This window comes from Cygnus atratus, chromosome 24 (assembly GCF_013377495.2).
Source record: "Cygnus atratus isolate AKBS03 ecotype Queensland, Australia chromosome 24, CAtr_DNAZoo_HiC_assembly, whole genome shotgun sequence".
NCBI classification, from domain to species: domain Eukaryota; kingdom Metazoa; phylum Chordata; class Aves; order Anseriformes; family Anatidae; genus Cygnus; species Cygnus atratus.
In genome coordinates, this window is record NC_066385.1 from 5,973,312 (window position 1) to 5,992,746 (window position 19,435).

The following is a 19,435-nucleotide window of genomic DNA, read 5'->3' on the forward strand; positions in this document are numbered from 1 at the left end:
CCTGCACCGCCACCGCCTGCCGGCCCCGTACCTGCAGCTTCTCTATGATGTTCTTGTAGTCCCACTGGTTTGGGGTGGTGGAGACGCGGGGGAAGGTCCGCGTGGCGGTCTTGTAGCTGGACGTGTTCCTCTGCACGGTGCTGGTGGAGCTGCTGTTGAGCAGGGAGCTGACGTGGGCGTCCAGGTCCATGGGCAGCGCGATGGAGCGGCTCTTGGCTGCGGGAGAGGGAGCCGGGGTTGGGGACAGCCACAGCCCAGCCCATGCCATCGGCTGGGTCCTGCCACACTGCCTCGGGCTGGGCACCCCTTCGCCTGCTCTTCATTTGCAGCACAGAGGAGAGGAGTTAAATACAAGAGAAAAAGCCCCCAGCTAGGTTGGGGTGCAGGATTTCCATCCATCCCTCCCCAGAGCAGCACCACGTTGCCTGCAGCCCCCCCAGCCCGACAGAAAGAGGACCGAAAGAGGCACTGCCTCTGCTTTGCAGTTGGGAAAGCCCAGCACGAGGAGCTTGTAAGCGCCCTGCCTATAATTACAAAGGGGAATCCTAAGGCTCTGGCCGCTGTCCCCACCCGGTGTCTCACCACCGCGCAATGCTTTCCACACGGTGACTCAGTGCTGACAACCCTCGCGCTGAGCCAGGCAGCCACAGGCAGGCCGAGGGCAAAGTCCTGGCGAGGGAAATCGGCCGTAAACACCGGCTTTGTTTCTGGGCCCGGCCCCAGCAGGGACACACCAGGAATCTCCCAACCAAACCCAGCCTTCAGCTCGCCTCTGGCCACCCCGGTCACCAAAATTACAGCCCAAAAAACACATCCCAGAGCCAAACCTCCCCGTTCCCAGCCAGCAGCCTCTCCAGGGCACCCTGCCATGGCTGTGGGAGGGGAGAGAGCTCTGCTGGAGCAGAAACAGCCTCGGGCAGCTGCATCCTCGTGGCTGGGGGGAGCAGAGCATCCCCGCGGCACGGCTCCTTACCGACCATGGCCAGCGTGCGGATGCAAGCCTCCACCGAGCTCTTGTGCTGCTGCTGCAGCCAGGGGCACTCCAGCAGCCGCATGGTGGACTGGAGAAGCTGCACCACAATGGTCTGGTGGGTCTGAAGGAGAGAGAAGGCAGGTCTGGACCAGAGCAAGGTGCTTCCAGACCTCGCTTCTCAGGGCTTGGTGAGCCCCTTTCCCCTCTCCGTGCGTGGCCCGGCCGTGCAGCACCTTATTACCTGCAGAGAGGTGCTGTTCTCCGAGAAGGGGGAGCTGAAGAACGCGTTGATGGTGTCCAGCACCACCGTCAGCACGTACTTCTCCAGCGTGGGGTCCGGCAGGCGCTTCTCTCGCTTTTTGCACATCTGTGAGGAGAAGGGAGGATGCTGATGACACCGGAGCAAGGTGACCAAGCATCCTGGGAGGATGATGCTGCCACGCAGTGCTGCTGAGACCTTGCTGAGCCAAGGGACATGGATGGTGACACAGGTCCTGGGTCTGTGCCAGAGCTCTGACCGCTCCCCAGCATGGCAGCTACACAAGTCCCCGTGGTGCCCATGCCCCCTGTCTGACTCCCCAGGCTTCAAGGAGCCTCGGTGGCACTGAGCTGTCCCCACCCAATGCAGCATCCGTTGCTGCCATGTCGCCCCTGCCCAGCCCTCCCCACACACCTGGGCCATATCCAGGGTGAAGTTCTCAAAAAGAGTCCAGATGTGGTTGCTGGTGTAGATCTCCTTCATCTCCACCTCCGTGTCCACGTAGCAGTGGTTGACAAAGTTCACGTAGGCCATCTTCACCTGCCGGGGAGGGAGAGGACAGGGTGCAGGCACCATCAGAGGAACAGAAAACAGAGCAGAGCCGCCGGTGCCCTCCTCGAGAGGCACCCCGTACCTCCGTGATGCAGTCCTCGTGTGTCACCACCCGCACCACGTCCTCCAAGGGCAGCAGGGATGTGCACTTGATCTCCGTGTAGACATTCTTGCCCTCGGCGCAGGCAGCCAGCAGGTCCACCAGGGAGATGTGGTACATCAGCGGGCTGTTCTCCTCCACCCCGTCCCTGGCTGCCGTCATCATCTCCAGGAGGGTGGCCAGCGACGCCTTGTCGTTGTAGAAAACCACCACGTCGTCCCCAGCGTTGGTGAGCTGTGGGGAAGGGTCACTGGTCACCGCTCCGCAGAAGGAGGGTGAGAAACCTCGAGAGGCAGAAAACTGCATCCTCTGCACCGGGGAGGGCTGAGAGGGAGCACCAGGGTGAACGGGTTGTGCGTTTATGGGGAAAACTGGATGTTTGCAATGCAATCGTAAATCACAACTTGAGGCAATCCAGAATGGTTATTGGCTCTCAGACTTTTGCATCTCTTGGAGATTTTTCCAACTCCAGGGAGAAACCAGCATGCTTGGGAAGGCTCTTGCCCGAGGGAGAAGCCAAGCACGCTCCTTCCGGGAGCCGTGCCCCCCTGCACCCCGTAGGGGAGCAGGGGTAGAGGTGCTTACCTCGGTCATGATCATGTCCTGGCACTTCTTCACGTACTTGCCCTCGGCCTTGATGATGGTGTGCAGGAAGTCCAGGTACTGCACGTGGCGGCCGTGGGTGGCCACGCAGTGGATGAAGTGCTGTGGCACCGTCTCGTTGATCTCTGAGCAGAGCTGGTAGTTGTTGAGGAAGATGTGCTGCATCGTCTCGGCCTCCAGGAGCTGCGGGACCAGGGGGACGGAGTGAGGCTGGGGACTGCGAGGCACAGCCTCCCCTCCTGCCCCAGCCCTGCCTCTTCCAGGGGTCTCCTCCCAGCTTTTCCATTTCTTGCTCTCAGCTCCAGGAGCGGTGCTGAAGCCTCTCCCCGTGCTGCCGCCTGTGACCACCCGCTGCCCCCCTCTCCTTACCCCTGGGGTCAGGAAGAGGTTGAGGTGTTTGTGCAGCAGGGCCTGGTTTTCCTGATTGCCAGCACAAAACTTCTGCAGGAACTGGTGGGTGAACTTCAGGATCTCCAGCATCTTGGCATCTCCCTGAGGAAGGGCAGAGAGGGGGCAAACACCCAGGGTTGGTGAGGGATGGAGCAGGCTGCTGCCCTCCTGCCTTGCCCAGCCACAGAACCCAGCCATGCACGGTGTCCCCATGTTCCCCACCCCTTGGCCCAGACACTTTGGGACCAGCTGGCTTCTGCCCACCCACCTTCTCATAGGGGATCTGCAGCAGATCCAGCATCACTTTGTGGGCGTCCATGTTCTTCAGCAGGCGCTGCTGCTTCTTGCGCACTTGCTCGCCAACCCCACACATCTTATTCAGCCGCTCCAGGATCTGGAGAGAGAAGGAGCGTGGCCAGAGGGGAGTTAAGCCCGGGAGCCACCAGGATGGCCACCAGCACCGGGGGTCTGCTTGATATCCAGACGTGCCCCAGAAGAGATTGAAACCAATGGACACTTGAACCCCAGAAAAGATTGGAATTACCCCCCCCCAGTTTCCCCCTGTCCCTTCTCGCAGGTGCCCCAGCCAGCCCTGGGGACAGTTTTCGGTCCCACTCACCCCTTTGACTATCTGATAGTTCTCACTGCTCTTCTCTCCTGGAGCAATGACCTCTTCATCAGCGGTGTGCTGCGAGGGGACAGAAGCAGCGTCAGGGTCCCACCACACCTCTGCAAAGCCTGGGCCACAACTGCACCCCACAGGACCCTTCCACGAGAGGTGTGCGTGGCCCACCGAGAGCTGCCGGGTGTTGGACTGAAGTGAGCTGCTCCTCTGCCCCCCCCATCCCCTCCCCGCTTGTTTCCCAGCGCCTTGCTCAGGGCTCTCACCTCTTTCTTCTCCTTCTTGTTCCCATCCCCAGTGCTGTCCCCTTTGACGCTGCCTTTCTTGTCCACCCACAGCTCAGATTTCTCCACCATGGTGCGGAGTTTGTCCAGCTCTGACTTGATCACCTTGTAGTTCTCGACATCCTGGGCTGAGATCAGGAGCTGAACCTGCAGTGACATTCCCGGGGGCTCCCCTGTGCAGGTGGTTTGGGGCACAGACCCCACTCCCATCCTCACCCGGACCCCCCTCCCAAGCAAAGGGGCCATCGGGTGCAGCCATCCCAGCCAGGACCAGCACCAAGGTGCTCCAGGGTTACCTGCTTGAAGGTGTGCAAGACCTCCTGCCTCTGGCTGAAGTGCTTGAAGAGGAGCTGCAGGGAGCCGGAGATGAGCGGCGGGTAGTCGTGCATCGTCAGGTGGATCAGCACCCGCAGGAACATCCTCCCTCCTTCGTCGTCCACCTCCAGCATGCTGCTCGTCTTCCTGAAGCCGGGACGAAAGCGCTTGTTGTTAGCAGCCACGTGGGAGCTTGCGTGCACTCAGTCAGCCCCTGGGGCTGACGGGGACAGCTGCATTAGCCTTTAGAGCCTCGTCTTCCTCACCACCTGCAGCTCTCAGCCTCGGCAGTGAGTATGGGCAGGAGAAGGAAGGGCCCTATGACCAGGCTACCTACACACCGGAGGGGCAGGGACTCACCCCACACCGAACATGGCCTCTGCGTGCTCGCCGATCCGGTCCAGGTTCATGGCTGCAGCTGCAGGGAGAGGAAAGGGAGATGAATGGGGCGGCCAACACGATCCCTGTGCATCAGCAGAAACCCCGCAGGATCCGGCCCAGCTCCCCAGCCCATGTCCAAGCATCCACAATGGACACGGGACACCTCGTCCCTCCTGCACAAACTCCGATCCCCCGGGCTCCCTGCCAGCAGAGGTGGAGGATGGAGAGCTGCTGGAGCTGAGGTTGTACCAGGAGCAAAGGGGAAGAGTTACTTGTGGAATCGAAGGCTGGAGCCGTCCCGTCAGCCGCGCTGTCCTGCATGGGGTAGACTTCCACAAACTCCTTCTTGAAGACGGAAAGCAGGTAGGAGATCCTGTAGTCCAGCCGCACGTTCAGGATGAACTGGCAGCAGCGGGGAGGGAAGAAAGCAAAAGTGAGACCTCTCGTCACACCATCTGCCTCCTTGCATCAGAAAACTACATCTGCCCACCCCATCCCGCAGGTCCCACCCGCAGCTCCATGATGCTCCTCCAGCTCCCACCTGCAAGATCTCCAGGATCTTCAGCTTGGTTTCCATCACCACGATGTTCTCGTTCTCGATGCTCCTCCCTCTGTCCACTGGCTCTGGAGTAGAGCCAGCACTGAGGCTCGGGGGGCTGAAGATGGACTGTTTTCTGCTCAGCACCATGGTGGACATCATCTGCCCAACACCCTGGATCGACCTCCGCACATTCTTCCCTGCAGAGGCAGCCACAGTGGGCAGAGTTAATGCGGAGGGAAGGGAGGGGGGAGAAGAGTGATGGAAGGACCCATTTCGAGTGCAAATGTCGACGTTAACCAGAGGACCAGCAGGAAGGACTGGCTATTTCTCTGCTGTGGCCAAGGACTCAGCATCTCCTGTCTCCTGTTGCAGACCCAGCCCAAATTTCCACACGACCAAACCTGCAGCTTGTTCTCTTGGAGCCCAAACTGGAAAGCACTGGGCAGACCACGGGAACTACCTTCCCCTGGGACCGTGCCTGGTTTTGGAGCAGGGGCTCACCCGTCACGTCGTCATTGTAGACCGCCTGCATCATCAGCTGCGGGTTTTGGACACAGTCAATGATGCCCAGCAGCGTCCGCGTCAGGCGCAGCAGCTCACTGAAGCTGTAGAAGCCGAAGTAGATGAGGTTGTGGGCAAGGCTGACGACCTGGGGAAGGACAAGGCAAGCTCCAGACCTTGCTGTGCTCGGGGATGTAAACATGGGACGCCGGCACGGCCAGCCTTGTCCCAGAGGCAGCTGCAAGGAGTGGATGTGGCCGATGGCTGCGCGAGGTGCCAGTGACACCAGCAGGTCTCGCACCTCGAAGGTGAGCTTGTTCTTCTCCTCGTTGGCGAAGGGCACCGCCTCGCTCACCACGTTGTTCAGGTAGTCCTCCACGAACTCCATGGTGCTGGCAAACTTGTTTTTCTTGTCGTCTCGCGAGGCGTTGAGGTTGGAGTCGTAGCTGCGAGGGGAGACGGCAGGATGAGCTGGATGGCAGTGGGTCTCCTCGCCCCAGCCGGGCAGGAGCACTGCCCAAGGGGCTGCTGAGAGCCGTCACGGCCAGGAGCGATGCTTGTGACTATGACGGAGACCACAGGAGGACATCTGCCACCCCACCTCCCACGCCGCCCAAAAGCCCCAGCGCCTCTCACTCTTTGATGGTGATGGCCGTGGGGATCTCGGTCCAGAGCCGCGCAAACTTGACGGGCATCACCAGCTCCTGGGGGTCCCTGTCCACGTGCACGTGCAACATGAGGTGGCAGAAGGACGCCCGGAGATCGAAGGGCAGCATTTCATCTGCCATGCAGAGGAAGATCAGATCCACCCCCAGCTGCTGGGATATCTCTTTGATGGCCAAGTACTGGCGGTCCAGACACATGCGGGCAAAGAGCTTCAGCTGGTACCTGCGTGGGGACGAGGTGGAGAAGGAGCGAGGCCATGCAACCCTTACGTCCTCACCCCGTCTCCCCAGAGCCTGGGGAGAGCGTGCCACAGGATTGTCACCTGTAGTAGCTGAGGACATTCTCATCGTGGGCATTGCCAGCCCGGGCCTCCTGTGCCAGCTGCCGGATGCTTTTCTCGTGGTGGTCGTTGTTCTTGTCGGTCCAGGTAAGCCAGACCTCCTCCTCCGAGTACTCGATGCTCAGGTACTCGTGGGTCTGGGACATCTCCTTCACCGGCCGCAGCCTGGGGTGGGGAAGGAGTAAACCTGGAGATGCTGCTGAGGATGGAGCACCTCAGGGCGTGACGGGGGTTTTCCAGGTTTTACAGGGGCACCACAGCAGCAGGCAGGGCCAGGCACTGAACCCCAACCGTGGAAAATCTCTCCCTATGACTACTCACTCAGTTTTGATGAGGATGTCACTATTTTTTGGGTCCAGCACGCACTTGCAGATCAGCTCCTGGGTGACGGGGATGGCGATGTGGTTGGACACGCACAGGTCCGAGAGGTAGTCCAAAAACCTGGGGAGCGAGAGCAGGGCAGAGACAGCTCACTGTGAAAGGGGGGTCCACGGGGGGGGCTCTTTCCACCCCTGCTCAAGGCACATCCCACCCGTCACGCCGCTCAAAGCCCCTCGGGACGGGGGCGCTGGGGCACGCACCGTGGCTCGCGGTTCTTGCGCACCAGGCTGACGAAGGTCTCCACCTCGGTCTTTGTGATGTGCTTCTCCAGCAGCTTGCGGTTGTTGTGCAGCAGGGCCGTGATGGTGTCCTCGGCCAGGATGTCGTAACCGATCTGGGACTGCATCATCCCGAACTGTTTGGCTATGTGCTCCTGGAGCGGGCAGAGAGATAGCGAGTGTGAGGCTGCACGGTTGGGTCTGCTGATGCTCCCCTACCCCACCGCGACCTCTGCAGCCCCCCAGGGCTGTGCAACACGAGGTGGGATGGGGGCTCCCTCCTTCTACCCCTCAACCCACCTGGTTTTTGCGATAATCCTCCTGGGAGTGCCGCAGCACGCGGTAGCACAGCCGAAACATGTACTGGTAGGGAGCGTTCTTCTGGTCCGACAGCTCCTCCAGCCGCACCAGGGGCCCTTCGCCACCCTTGTCCTTGAAGGGGGCTTTCAGGATCCCAAAGATCTGCCCCAAAAGCGGGGATGTAAGCGCTGTGTCACCCTCCACGCCGCCTCCCATGCATGGCTGGGCATCAGCTGTGCCTGGTGCACCGCCGGACCTCAGCCTTGCCCAGGTGCACGGTCGTGGCCGCTCACCTGCTTCAGGATGTTCTGCTCCCGCATGAGCTTCTGCCGCTCCCGGTTGGGCTTGGTCACCACGATGTCCAGCACGTTCTGGCCGTTGTTGGGGACATCGCTGACGAAGAACACCAAGTCCTCCAGCAGCTGGATCACGAACCTGCAAAGGGGCACGGTGCCAGCGGGGCGGTGGGACCCTCCTTCCAGGGAGGCCACTCGCCCGCCGCACGCAGCCCACCCATGCTCAGGTGCCTGCAACGCTGCTGGCACATTTTGTAGGACCAAAAAGCCCACGTTCGGGGCTCAAAACGCTGCCGGGGAAGCTGCTGGCCAATCCTCCCTACTGCTAGAGGCCAGTGGCTGCCCTGAAGCGTGAGGCTTTGCAGCCCCTGCAGTTCCTACGGAAATTATTGTCTCGAGTCAGGTGCCATGGTAAATGTCATGGGTTTGTGCTCGTGATTCACGCCGGGGATTTTGCGTTCAATGCCTCTGCCCCTTGAGTCACATTCAGAGCGGTGCAAGCGCCATGGGACCAGCGTGGGGCGGGCTGGCAGGGCGGCAGCAGCTTACTCTGTCCCACCGGGTATCTGTGTTTGCTCAGGAAACGCCAAGAACCCACCCACCTAAAAATAACACCATGACTAACCAGGCTGCCCCTATCATGAGGCCATCTCCCAGCCCCTCGGTTATTTTTCTAGCAGCAAAGGAGGGGCCAGAGCGGGTCTGTGCTGTTATCTGATTTCCTCGCCAGATCCCTGGGAGAAGCAGGCGTGGATTTGGGTCACGGGCAGGAAAGCAAGGCAGAGCCGACACCAAGACCCAGGCAGGGGCCCCATCCTGCAGAGATGCTGGAGGGCTCCAGCACAGCCCCATCTCCACGGGGAAATGACTTTTTACCTCCGGTCGTTCTGGCTGAGAAAACCTTCGTTCATCTTCTCCACCACGTTGGCCAGCATTGAGCTTGCGTCGTTGGCAAAGTCCAGGTCCCGGATCTCAGACACGGGCACGGAGACGATGGCGAACGCTTCTTTGTCTTCTTTGGTGGGACACGTGCCCAGCTGGGAAGGAACAGGGAAGTGGTGTCACAGAGGCAGGGCAGCACCAAGTGTCCCCACATCCACCCAGCTGGCACCAGGGGCCCAGTTTGTCCCCACTGAAAGGACTGGGATGGGCTCTAGGTGACTGGGGGAGGCTGGGGGCTGGCGTCCCACAGCCCCCTTGGGTCATCACAGTACTTCAGTCCCTGGGTGAAGGTCAGGGTGCCCCTGGGCAGAGCGGGGTGGGAAGGAGGAAGGAGCCAGAGGGTAAATCTGTGGACAGGAGGAGGGTGCGGGGCCGCACCATGAGGCGGATGGGTCTCTCCTCATCGATGTCGATGGGCACGTTGGTGCTCTGGATCCACGTGTTGGTGCAGAGGTGGCGCAGCCGCACGTACGAGTTCCTGCGGACGGCACGGTGCCGTGGTCAGCACCCCCCACGCAGTCACACCGGCACCCGCCGCTTCCCCCAGGACCCAGCAAAGCCCCCCACCCCGTGCCAAAACTTCCCACCGTGGATGAATCCTCCCTTCTTTATTTCAACCCCTCCGTGCCAGCGCGTGCTCACGTACCGTGGGACAAAGGAGTCCGTCTTCTGCAGCGTGGTGGGGTCCAGCTCGAAGAGGGAGGCGATGTCATTGCCGTGGGGCACTGCCACCAGCCGGTACTTGATCTTCTCCCCCGTGTTCCTGCGGCTGGAGCGGCTGCTGCCCCCCTGCACCAGGGAAAAGGGCTTTGAGCCCGGAGCGGGGAGGTCACCCCGCCGAGCCCAGCCTCCCTGCGCACGCAGCATCGGAGGACACGCAGCGGCTACGCTCAGCGCAGAAGCTTTGGCTCGGGTGCCGGGCTGAGCCTCGCAGCACGGAAACGAACGAGGGGCTGCAAGAGCACAAGCGCGGCGCGATGCCCCTGAGCTACGAGGCCACCCCTTCTCCAAACCTCACCGAAGAGGAAAAAAAAAAAATAAAGTCCAGGTCTCTCTTCTACCAGCACTTCATCTGCACACCCCCGTGGCCTGGGGATCCAGCATGCACTGGGACCCCTCTCCAACAGATTTTGGTGGGGTCCTCTTGCAAGCGGGACATGGGGATGCTACTCTAGAGTGCGGGATGCGGAATGCTCTGCTCGGCAGCCCTGTGCCAGGACAGCCTCCAGCCACAACCTCAGCACCAAGCGGGACCCGGCGGCACAGCGCGGGCACTGTCCCCGTGGCGGGCTCTTTTTTCGGGGCATTTCCCTGCTTTCAGGCAGAGTCTAAGAGGCAGCGTGGTTTCAGGCAGCGGCAGCAGCATTTCTGCTAGCGAGGCTGCACACAGCTCACCGTGGGCACTGCTTTGGGCTCAGCCACGTCTCCTTTATAACTTGGGTTTTCCTGAAAAGTTAAAGAGGGAGATGAAAGACAGCTCCCAGCCCTCCCCCTCGGTCCCTCCAAAGCCCTAAGCGTGGGGTGTTCTTTCTGTTCCTTCCTTGCTCATGCACACTGCAGAGAGACAAAACCTGCCCGGATGGGGCTGGAGGACACGACCCATGCCCAGGGCACAGCGCTGCAGCCCCATGGAGGAGGACAGGGGCAGAGCAAGCCCCGAGGCTCTGCATCGCAGCAAGACAAGCTCTCACTGTAAATCCCTCAAGGCCCCAGGTCAGGGTCTCGCTGAGCACCACAAGCCAGGCAGCACCAGCCCAGGATGGGGATCTTCTTTCCTCTGCAGAGGTCAGCTGAACGTCTTTTGGTTTAAAGCACCCAAATTTCAGAGGCTCGGCATCGGATCCAGTAAGTGCTATTTCCATCCTGCCCGTGGCAGAAGGGGCCCCCTTGGGTCATCTTCCGCAGTGACGGCACGCCTTCGGCACGGGGTGCACCCAGCTCCCCCAGGCACGTCCCTGCTCCCCTGGCAGCACGTCTAACACTTTTCCCTTGGGCACTAGTGTCATATAAACCACATTACCTAAGAGCAGAAACCTCTGTGCCTCTCTCAGGAGGCCTTAAGCTGGCCTTAAATGGGAGCAAAACCCATGTGGGGGTTTCCAGGCTCAGGCTTTGCCCACGCCTCCCCCAGCCCTGGACAGCCCTGGATGCCTCCACTGACCAGAGGATGAGGAAGGACAAAACCTGGACGGGAAGAGTTAAACGCAGCCGGATGAGTTATCTGCTGCTTCCATCCCACAAGGAGGTTGTGCCAGTACAGTCGCTTGTCCCAGGGTGAGCAAACAGAGGAAAACCCCAGCCACCCTCCTCCTGCCCCCCGGTTACACGTGCCAGGGCCAGAGGGGAGGCAGCCAGGAGCACTTTGGAAATCGCTGCTCTGTCTAAGGGTGGGTTCTCCTTTTGGTGACAGCCTCTTGAAGGCAGGGCAGCTTTCTGCACCCCTCTGCTCGCCCCCTTACCTCGGCTGCCAGGTAGTTGCCCGTGGCAAGATGCTTGAAGCGGTACAAGCCGTTCCAGTGCCCGGCGCCCCCTCGGCACGGATCGTGGTGGACCACCTGGAAGGAGCAGAGGAGCGCTCAGCGCAGGGCTGCGATACCAGTCCCGGTCCTGGCCCACGCCTGGCCCCGAGCAAAGCCACCAGTGAGAAGATCCCCGTCCTGTCCGAAAGGACAAGCAAAGAAGCCTGGGGCACTGAGCCACCGAGGGGCTGAGGGACGCCCATCTCCTCCAGGGCAGCCCAAGCTATAAAATCGCCCATCCGCCAGCACCCGTGGCTTCCAGCTCCCCTCTCAGAGCTCAAGCCTTGTGCTGGCTTTCACCAGGGCGCTCAGGCCACCAGAAAGTGGAAATTCAAGGCCTGAAACATACCGAAACAAGCACTGCTTCCAGCAGCCCCCCCAGGCATGGCACAGCAGCCTGGGGAGGCGCCCCGGATGCCCGCGGCCCCGCTCACCTCCACCTCCCACAGGGCGTTGGAGCTGGTGGCCGAGGTGGCTGACTGCCTCAGGGTGGTGCGGAGGAAGACGTGCAGCTTGCCTTTGTACTCGTCGCAGGTGAGGAACTTCTCCTGCTCGGCGTGGAAGAGCCTCACCACGTCCCCCTGGCACCAGGACATGGCAGTGAGGACACGGATGCAGCGTTCCTCCCCCCAGCCCCATGAAGGAGGGCGGCTGTGGCTCTGCTAAAACCCACTTCTAGCAGCACAAACGCTCCTCCAAGCCCAGGGGAGGGCACCTTGCCCGTGCGTGGGGTGGTGGGGACATGGGGGCACGCTGTGCTTTGCAATGCCATCGCTCTGTTTATTTGTGCAAGCCGCTTCTCTCTGCCTCTACTCCCCGGGCTGTGAAATGGGTACAAACCCCCTGCTTCGCACCCCTGGAGCAGGCAGAGGTTCTGCTCACCAACACAATTATGGCATTAACACCCCGGGAGAAGGATGCAGAGGAAGCCGGGGATAAGCAGGCACCTGGGGATGAGGATCTGTGAGATCCTAACAATCAATATCCAGCCAGCTGCTTCCTGGAGGACCTCCGACCCGAACAATAGCTCTGCAGGGTAAGTTCCTTTCCCAGGCAGCAGCCAGCCCTGCTGCATGGCTGAACAGCCAAAAATTGTCCCCGTAGCTGGAACCAGAGCTGGCACCATGTGTGCCTCATATTGTCCTTGGGAGCCAATTGAATACAATAAGGCAGGGGGTAACCTGATGCCCCCTGGGTACCTCCTGCCTGTAGATACCAAAATTCCCAGCTCCAGCTCCCTGTTAAGTGCTCCGAGTGATGAATTCCCCTAGAAACCAAGCCCCTCGAGGCATCCTGCCCTTGTCACACAGCCAAACAGCTACAGTGTCCTGCCCAAGCAGGGGATGGGGCTGGATCCCCTGAGCCCGTCGTGTCCCGGGCGGCCGGCGGCCGAACCTCCTTCCTTACCCCCTTCAGCACTTCCTCCATGTGGTCGCGGAACTGCATGAAAAGGTTGATTTTCCAGCTGGTGTTACAATTGACCGAGTTCACCTAGGCAGCAAGAGAGCAAGGTCACAATCCCAGAAGGGAAATGAAACAAGAAAAGAACAAAAAAAAAAAAAAAGAAAAAAAAAAGAAAAGAAAACCAGGCGAGCCCCCAGCCAGCCCCAGCACCTCCTTGCAGCCGGCGTTGTCTGCAAGCTCATAGTTGCTGGCGTGCAGCGGCTGCCCGGCGTTGACGGGGTTCAGGATCACTTTGTCTCCCACGACTACCTGGGGAGCAAAAGGAGAACGGGGGAGAGAGCATGAGACGGGTACTTGGTGGGGATGTGAGCCCTGGCATGACTAGGCACTGCTCAGCCCAGCTTCTTCTGGGGGCTTTGCAGCCCTGCACTCACATTATCTCCGTTGCTCCTCAGCTTCCAGAAGGGCTGGATGAAGAGCCAGGACCCCTCGTTGCCGGTGGCATCCAGCGTCACCCGCATGGCGTTTTTCTCCAGCAGGGCCGGCAGCCGCTTGTTCACCGTCAGGTACTTGTTGCTCTTCATGTGCAGGAGCTGAGGAGCAAACGTTGGGGTGAGCTGGAGCTGGGATGACCTGGCACAGCCTCAGGTCCCCGGTGCTGGTCCTACCCAGGAGGGGCACCGCAAGCCCCTGCTCACCAGGTGTCCAGCTCACATTCACTGGATCTGTGCGTTTTTTCCCCAAAACCCAGTAGCCCGAGCAGCCCGGGGGCAGAGGAGCTGCGAGCGCCGTACCTGTATGACGCTGCCGTACTTCACCACGTCCCCATGCACTTTCTTGTTCTCCGTCTCGTTCTGCTTCTGCTCCATCTGGGCCGCGTGCTGGATGCCGAAAGGAGAAGAGCTCAGGGTGGAAGCAGCCTCCTCCCGCCCAGAGAAAGCCCCAGGGGCACCACCGGCACCCTGAGCTACGGGGAGGGCAGGGGACAGGCTGTGACACAGCCTCAGCATCCCCCTGTCCCCCAGGTACCACGGTCCGTAAGATGGTCCTCAGCATCCGAGAGCTGAGCCCAGGACCCTGCTGTGGCCCTACGCAGCCACATGAAGCACACAGGAGCTTTAAGCCAAGGATTTAAAAATTTGGACAGGATTCTCCGAAATTCCCCAATATGGGGCGGCGCCGTGAAGGGACCAAGGGCTGGGGTGATGCTCCTGCCCAGTGGGGCCATGACACCGGGTGCTGCTGGCAGCGCCGACACCGACGAGCAGAAGGCTGCACATCAGTGGTGCCGTGCCCGGAGCTGGCAGCATTTTCGGATCTGCCACGGGCTGCGCCTGCCAGCCCCTCTCTCCTAAACCACAGATGTTTTCGACGTGGCGGCTCTGGCAGCCAAAGGGGTGTTGTCAACAGACATGGAGCAAGGCAGGAATCTGCTCCGGCAGCGGATCCATCTGGGAACAGCAAGGGTGCGGCACCGGCCCCAGCACGGGCACAGCCCAGGCAGCGCCAGCCCCGCGCTCCCATGGAGCTGGGATGGGAAACCACAGCGAGGGATGGGGCTGGGAGAGCATCCGCCCCGGCCCGTCCTGCTTCCTCCCCCTCTTGCATGAGGAATTGGGAAAGAAAGCTGGAATCATGACTTGCACCCTGCGGGAGGATGGGGCAGGCGGTCTGTGATGCGAATCAGGGCTTCGAATCTGCCCGGCACGCGGCGCTGGGCTCCAGCCCCTTCGCTCTTTTGGGCATCGCCACCGCTTTGTTAATTCTCCATCCCACGCAGCGCTGGGTGCCACCCACGGGACGCGCTCCCACCTGGCCAGGGACCACAGCGGTGGCTGATGCCATCGGGAAAACAAACTGAGAGCCTGGGGAAACCCGCTCTGCTGCCGAGCTGGGAGTTTAACAACCACCCCGTGCAGCAACACGGCCCCGGCGAGACATCAGGCACCGCGGCGGCTCCTAAACCTTCACCCAGATCTCAACTCCTCCCTTGCCGAAAGCCATGGGGCCAGGAGGGGGGACAGGCTGCCCCGAGCCAACGGGGGCTGACGTTGGCAGCCTGTCCCTTGTAGGGGATGGGGTCTGTCCCCTGTAGGGATAGGGCACCAGGGATGCGCACAGGGGCAGCCCCAGAGGCTGCAGGGCGGCTCCGAAGATGTCCGGGGTGGGAGGAAAACCTCTGTGGTGCATCTGGCTGCACCTGCAATTAGTCAGCCAAGAAAACACCGAGCCTTAAACCCCCTTAAAAGAAAAGGGGCAGGAGCAGAAGCTCAGAAAGGCACCAGCGGGTATGGGGAAGGGTTTCTCCTGTCGAGACCTGGGCTGCTGCTGCTTAAGGAAGCTCTCTGGGGGTTGCTGCTGCCTTCAGCCTGCTCCCTGTGCCGGCGGCGTGTGCCAAAAGAGCAACACCAGGAGCAGCGGGACGGAGCGAGGAAATTACAGGATCTCTTGAAGACAAATCTGAAGCGAGGTTCAATCAATCAGGCTCAGAAATGAGCCTCTCCGTCCAGTCGTGGCCAGTACGGCTGTCACTTTATAAATTACTGCCTAAGCAGAGCAGGAAAATGCATGTTTCTGAGCGCGGTCAAGGAGGCGCTGACCCTGTCTCGGCATCTCCAACCCAAGCCAGGACGCCCTGGCCGGACACTACCTCGGACTTCGCTCACCAAAAGCGAAGCTGGGGGAGCTGCGGGGCCCGGCTCGAAGCCTGGCGAAATGATTTAATGAATCCTGCCTGAGCTTCGGTGCTATGAATCATCCTCAGGGCCTCGCCAGCTGTCTGAGGCGATTATGCAATGTTTAACATGGGCCTTTTCCAAACCTCGTGGAAGTCAACAGGAGCCTTTCACTTCCCCAGCCCGTTGGAGCAGGTCCTGCTCGTGGCGGCTCCACGCCGGGCACCCCTGGGTGCCGGGGCTTGGGGGCAGCAGGAGAGGAGGCAGCAGAGCTGAGCAGGGGGACACCCGAAAACAGCAAAACCCAGGACAGGTCCTGGCTTCCCAGGCATGTTTTCCAGGAAGCAGAATGTCTCCGGGTTTGCACAGCGAGGGGTTTGGTGGCTGCCACCCTGCCAGCCCACGGGGACCGTCCCCGCTGGCCAGTGCCTCGCGCCGGGAGCTCCGCTCACCTGCAGCTTCTGCAGCAGCACCACATCGGCGATCTTCTCCTTGTCCTGCTTGGTTTGCTTGGCCTTCCAGTACTGCTTCTGGGCAGAGTAGCGGTTCATGGGACACACTTTGAAGAGGCAATCTGGGAGCAGAGGAAGGCACACGTGAAGCCGCAGCGGCCGCACCGGGTCCTCCTTTGGGACCAGCGTCACCCAGCACCCTGCGGGCCCTTGCTCCCATCCCAGCAGCATCCTCCCAGCCCGCAGCTGGGGGTCCAAAGCAGACAGGTAGAAGGTTGAGCCACTCGCTAGTAGCTGGTGGACTAGTTTTGGGTAATAAATATTGAGGCCAGGAGTGACTCCACTGCTTGGACTCGCGGTAGAAGCATTCCCATCGGAAACGGCCGCGCAATTTGGGAAGGAAAGCTTCAGGGGGAGAAAACGTATTGATGAAGCACAGCTGGGCTGAACCAGGAGCGGATCCTGCCGGAGGAAGGGAGCGGAGGCAGCGGGATGGGGACAGGAGCAGGCGTCCCTGCACCGCCCTTGCTGCCCTGCAGCCCCCGAACCCGGGCAGTGAGGCCGCGGGATGCTGTCCCCACGGTGGCCGTGCCACCAGGACTCTGCAAACACGCTGCTGCTCTCCCGTGCCTGCTCACAACGAGACTTAATTACCAGTGCTGGAAGCTACGAGCCAGCGCTCTTAAAATCTGGATTGCAAACAGCTGCACTTCCAGTCCTAAAAGAAACGCTCTGGGGATGCAAAGGGTTTGGATCCTGGCTCCCCCAGACGCTGGCAGAGTGGATGCGCTCTGCTCCCCAGTTTGCTGCTTTTCCCCACGCTGCTGTGGCCAAATGGGGGGCGCAGACACCAGGGTCTGGGATTTGTGAATCCAAGCATGAGAGCAGCCCTCTGGAAGCCAGCAGGCAGCTCCATCGCGCATCTGATTCAGCTCACGGTACGAAGCTGCGTGGGGACAGGGGGCGACGGCAGGAAGGGACCTGCAGCCTGGGTCACCCGAATTACGCCTGAAATAGCAGCCCAGAACCTTCAGACACAAAAAGAAAAATCACTTCCATCTCTGGCCCCGGTCCCAGCTCGCTGGCAAGCACGTATTTATTTACCTGGGAGTGACGAACAAACAAGCACAGAGCACAGTTCTCACCGGCTTGGGCTGCTGGTTAGGGGCCAAGTTTCACATTTCATTTTACAGGTCTATTTGCTAATGGCATGTCCCGTGCCAAGGAGGCTTTGTGACGCTGGGCTTTTAATCAGGGACTCGAGTGTAGCTGCTGTAATGCCTGGCTGCATTCTCCCACTGCCTCCGAGCAGGGCCACAGAAACGATTCGGGCCACCTGCAGCACCTTGAATCGTTTTCATTAAATTGCTAATTAGGTTGCAAAAGGACCTGGTAGAAAGGAGAAACTGAGGAATGAGGGAGGGGAAAAAAAATCCAGCGTAGCTATTAAGAGAGAGGTACAAATCAACCCCCTGGCTCCAAGCACGCCCTGTCCGCAGGGGCTGCTCACATCCCCATCTCTGCACGCCAAGCCCGGTTTTGCAAGGAGGGAAACCGAGGCACGGAGTTGGTTGCACGCGGAAAGGCTTCAGCAAGGCTCGTGATGGAAGCCGGAGGTTTTGGCACCCAGGTGTATGTGCCGAGGAGCTTTTGCAAGACGGATGGTGGGCGGAAAGCAGGGAAGCCGAGGAAAGCTCCCACGTCAGCACTGCCCGGTGAGCACCAAGCCGGAGCAGCGCCCAGATGCGGATCAGGGATGGGGCTGAGCGGCTCCTGACGGGCACAGCCATGGAGATGAAACCTCCCACGTGTCCGCCGGGGAGGATCTGGGGTATTTGAGGCACCAGCAGCCAGGCTCCGGCTGCCCACCTGCCCTGCAACCATCGCAGCCTCTGCCCTGAGCCCCGACTCGGGCACCTGCCCCGCTGAGCGCAGGACTTGGTGTTTTATTTGCTTCTTCCCAATGTGCCCGAACGCAGGGCCCAGAAGAGGTTTGGGGGGAAGAAAGCACAACGAAAAGCAAATATCCGAGGAGTGCCAGGTGTCTTTCAGAGGCTCGGAGGGCACGATGCAGGCAGCCCTGCTGAAGGCCCTCGCTGCAGAGCCAGGCTCCTGGCTGGCTTTGGGCATTTCCAAAACCCAGCTGGGTCTGACTGCGTGGGGAAGGGCCCTGCTCCCTGCTCTGTGCCCCCAAACCCGCAGGCGGCGAGGCGACGAGCACCAGGGAGCTGGGCCGGGAAGGGCAGGGTCCAGCCACAGGATACGGGGACGGCAACAACCCATTAAAATCCTCTTAAGCCTCTTGCTGCGGCAGGGAAACAGCACCAGCCCGTTGTTTTTACCTCCCTTGCGGTGATAGCTATCGACAAGGCAGACTGCTACTTTTCCGGCCATTAAAACAAGCGGCTGGATATCCTGATACGGTTTGCAGGGAGCAGGGCTGTGTCTAGAGCAGACCTTAGTCTGGAAAAGAGATTCAACACCCGCCCATGTCCAGGAAGGGAGACGCTGCAGCTGCTGGGACCAGTAAGCCCCCGGAACTGGTGCCGGTCTGCGCCCAGCTCCCAGCTGTTCCCAGCCAGCCCCAGGTGAAAGTCCGCTGGGAGCAGGGTGGCTGCCGGGCGTGCCAGGGCTGTGGGGCTCTGAGGGGCTGTCGGATGTCCCCAAAGTCAGCCCCAAACCCCACACAGTGGCTCCCACAGAGAGCCAGGTCGCTGCTTGGCAGCGGGGAAGGCATCTGCACAGCACCCCGCTGCAGGTAGTTAAAGCCATCCTATAAACAGGCCTGGGGCACAAAGCAGAGTGGGAAACCAGTATTTAAATAGATATTTTTTTCAAAGGGGCTTGAAATTAGGGTAGCTGGTATAAAAGGAACGGCTGCCGTAGACCAACCCCCAAATCCAAAAATGCGATCACGGGTTTGGGGAAGTTTTCCCAGAGCACAGCCGTGCTTCAGTCCCTACCTGCCACAGCATCCGCAGGCCCCGCGGGGTGCTCCAGGCACCCAGACCCACCAGGACGCCCTCCGGGACCCCTCCCTCCCCCTGCATTTTGCAGCGTGCCAGGCACAAAATCACCATTTCCCAGCGTTGGGCAGAAAGGAGATGCCCCCGGTGCAGCGCTTTGCTCCCGCGGAGCCCAAAGGTCTCTCCCCAGGGCCTTACACAGCCCGGGAGCAGGAGGCTCTCCCCTGCAGCCTGGCCTGGCCTCTCCCCACCGTTCCCACACACCGGGATCCATCCCAGCCCTCCGGTGACTCATCCCCTTTTCCGCCCGGCCCGGCCGTCGCAGCTCGCTCCCGCTCGGGGCTGCCAGCACGGGGAACAACGAGCACGGCCCCGAGCGCTCGAGGAGACGGCGCAGCCCAAAACATGACCGCCGAGGCTGGGTAGGGATTTACCGTCTCTCCCTAAACCCTGCCCGCCTCGTAAAAGGGCGGCTTAATCCCCCGGCTCTCTCTGAGGTGCAGCCAAGCAGGGCAGATGTAATTAGCGCTGAGCGCTAACAGGCTTGCCTTGAAGTAGTTTGCCTGTTGCAACTGCCCCTCTCTCTGCCCCCTCCTGGCTTTTTTTCTCCCCCGCTCCCAGCCGGCAGATACCCAGCTGCCAGCATCCCTAGGGATGCGTTTGGGTACGGACCCACCTTTGCAGAGGGCAGCTCCCCGCTCCGTAGGGCTGGGTTATGGGGTCCCAAGGACCATCCCAGCACGGAGGCGGTTCCA

At 60.7% G+C, this 19,435-nt stretch overlaps 1 protein-coding gene across 1 annotated transcript in view; it reads right to left on the bottom strand.

Moving 5' to 3' along the window:
• Nucleotides 1-19,435, bottom strand: part of ITPR3 (inositol 1,4,5-trisphosphate receptor type 3) — a 41,083-nt gene that overhangs the window by 13,658 nt on the left and 7,990 nt on the right. Inside the window, exons 3-35 of the mRNA XM_035569115.2 lie at nucleotides 15,715-15,836; nucleotides 13,382-13,468; nucleotides 13,022-13,180; nucleotides 12,798-12,896; nucleotides 12,591-12,674; nucleotides 11,618-11,764; nucleotides 11,124-11,219; nucleotides 10,060-10,110; nucleotides 9,311-9,453; nucleotides 9,043-9,142; nucleotides 8,599-8,759; nucleotides 7,720-7,861; nucleotides 7,427-7,588; nucleotides 7,109-7,281; nucleotides 6,849-6,968; nucleotides 6,510-6,692; nucleotides 6,158-6,409; nucleotides 5,823-5,967; nucleotides 5,522-5,669; nucleotides 5,021-5,217; nucleotides 4,752-4,881; nucleotides 4,459-4,516; nucleotides 4,080-4,245; nucleotides 3,766-3,930; nucleotides 3,497-3,565; nucleotides 3,146-3,271; nucleotides 2,857-2,979; nucleotides 2,470-2,670; nucleotides 1,867-2,118; nucleotides 1,647-1,772; nucleotides 1,215-1,340; nucleotides 974-1,094; nucleotides 32-216 (exon numbers count right to left, since the gene is read on the bottom strand). Of these exons, the coding sequence (XP_035425008.1) occupies nucleotides 32-216; nucleotides 974-1,094; nucleotides 1,215-1,340; nucleotides 1,647-1,772; nucleotides 1,867-2,118; nucleotides 2,470-2,670; nucleotides 2,857-2,979; nucleotides 3,146-3,271; nucleotides 3,497-3,565; nucleotides 3,766-3,930; nucleotides 4,080-4,245; nucleotides 4,459-4,516; nucleotides 4,752-4,881; nucleotides 5,021-5,217; nucleotides 5,522-5,669; nucleotides 5,823-5,967; nucleotides 6,158-6,409; nucleotides 6,510-6,692; nucleotides 6,849-6,968; nucleotides 7,109-7,281; nucleotides 7,427-7,588; nucleotides 7,720-7,861; nucleotides 8,599-8,759; nucleotides 9,043-9,142; nucleotides 9,311-9,453; nucleotides 10,060-10,110; nucleotides 11,124-11,219; nucleotides 11,618-11,764; nucleotides 12,591-12,674; nucleotides 12,798-12,896; nucleotides 13,022-13,180; nucleotides 13,382-13,468; nucleotides 15,715-15,836 (4,619 nt within the window). The remainder of the gene's footprint in view (nucleotides 1-31; nucleotides 217-973; nucleotides 1,095-1,214; nucleotides 1,341-1,646; nucleotides 1,773-1,866; nucleotides 2,119-2,469; nucleotides 2,671-2,856; nucleotides 2,980-3,145; nucleotides 3,272-3,496; nucleotides 3,566-3,765; nucleotides 3,931-4,079; nucleotides 4,246-4,458; nucleotides 4,517-4,751; nucleotides 4,882-5,020; nucleotides 5,218-5,521; nucleotides 5,670-5,822; nucleotides 5,968-6,157; nucleotides 6,410-6,509; nucleotides 6,693-6,848; nucleotides 6,969-7,108; nucleotides 7,282-7,426; nucleotides 7,589-7,719; nucleotides 7,862-8,598; nucleotides 8,760-9,042; nucleotides 9,143-9,310; nucleotides 9,454-10,059; nucleotides 10,111-11,123; nucleotides 11,220-11,617; nucleotides 11,765-12,590; nucleotides 12,675-12,797; nucleotides 12,897-13,021; nucleotides 13,181-13,381; nucleotides 13,469-15,714; nucleotides 15,837-19,435) is intronic.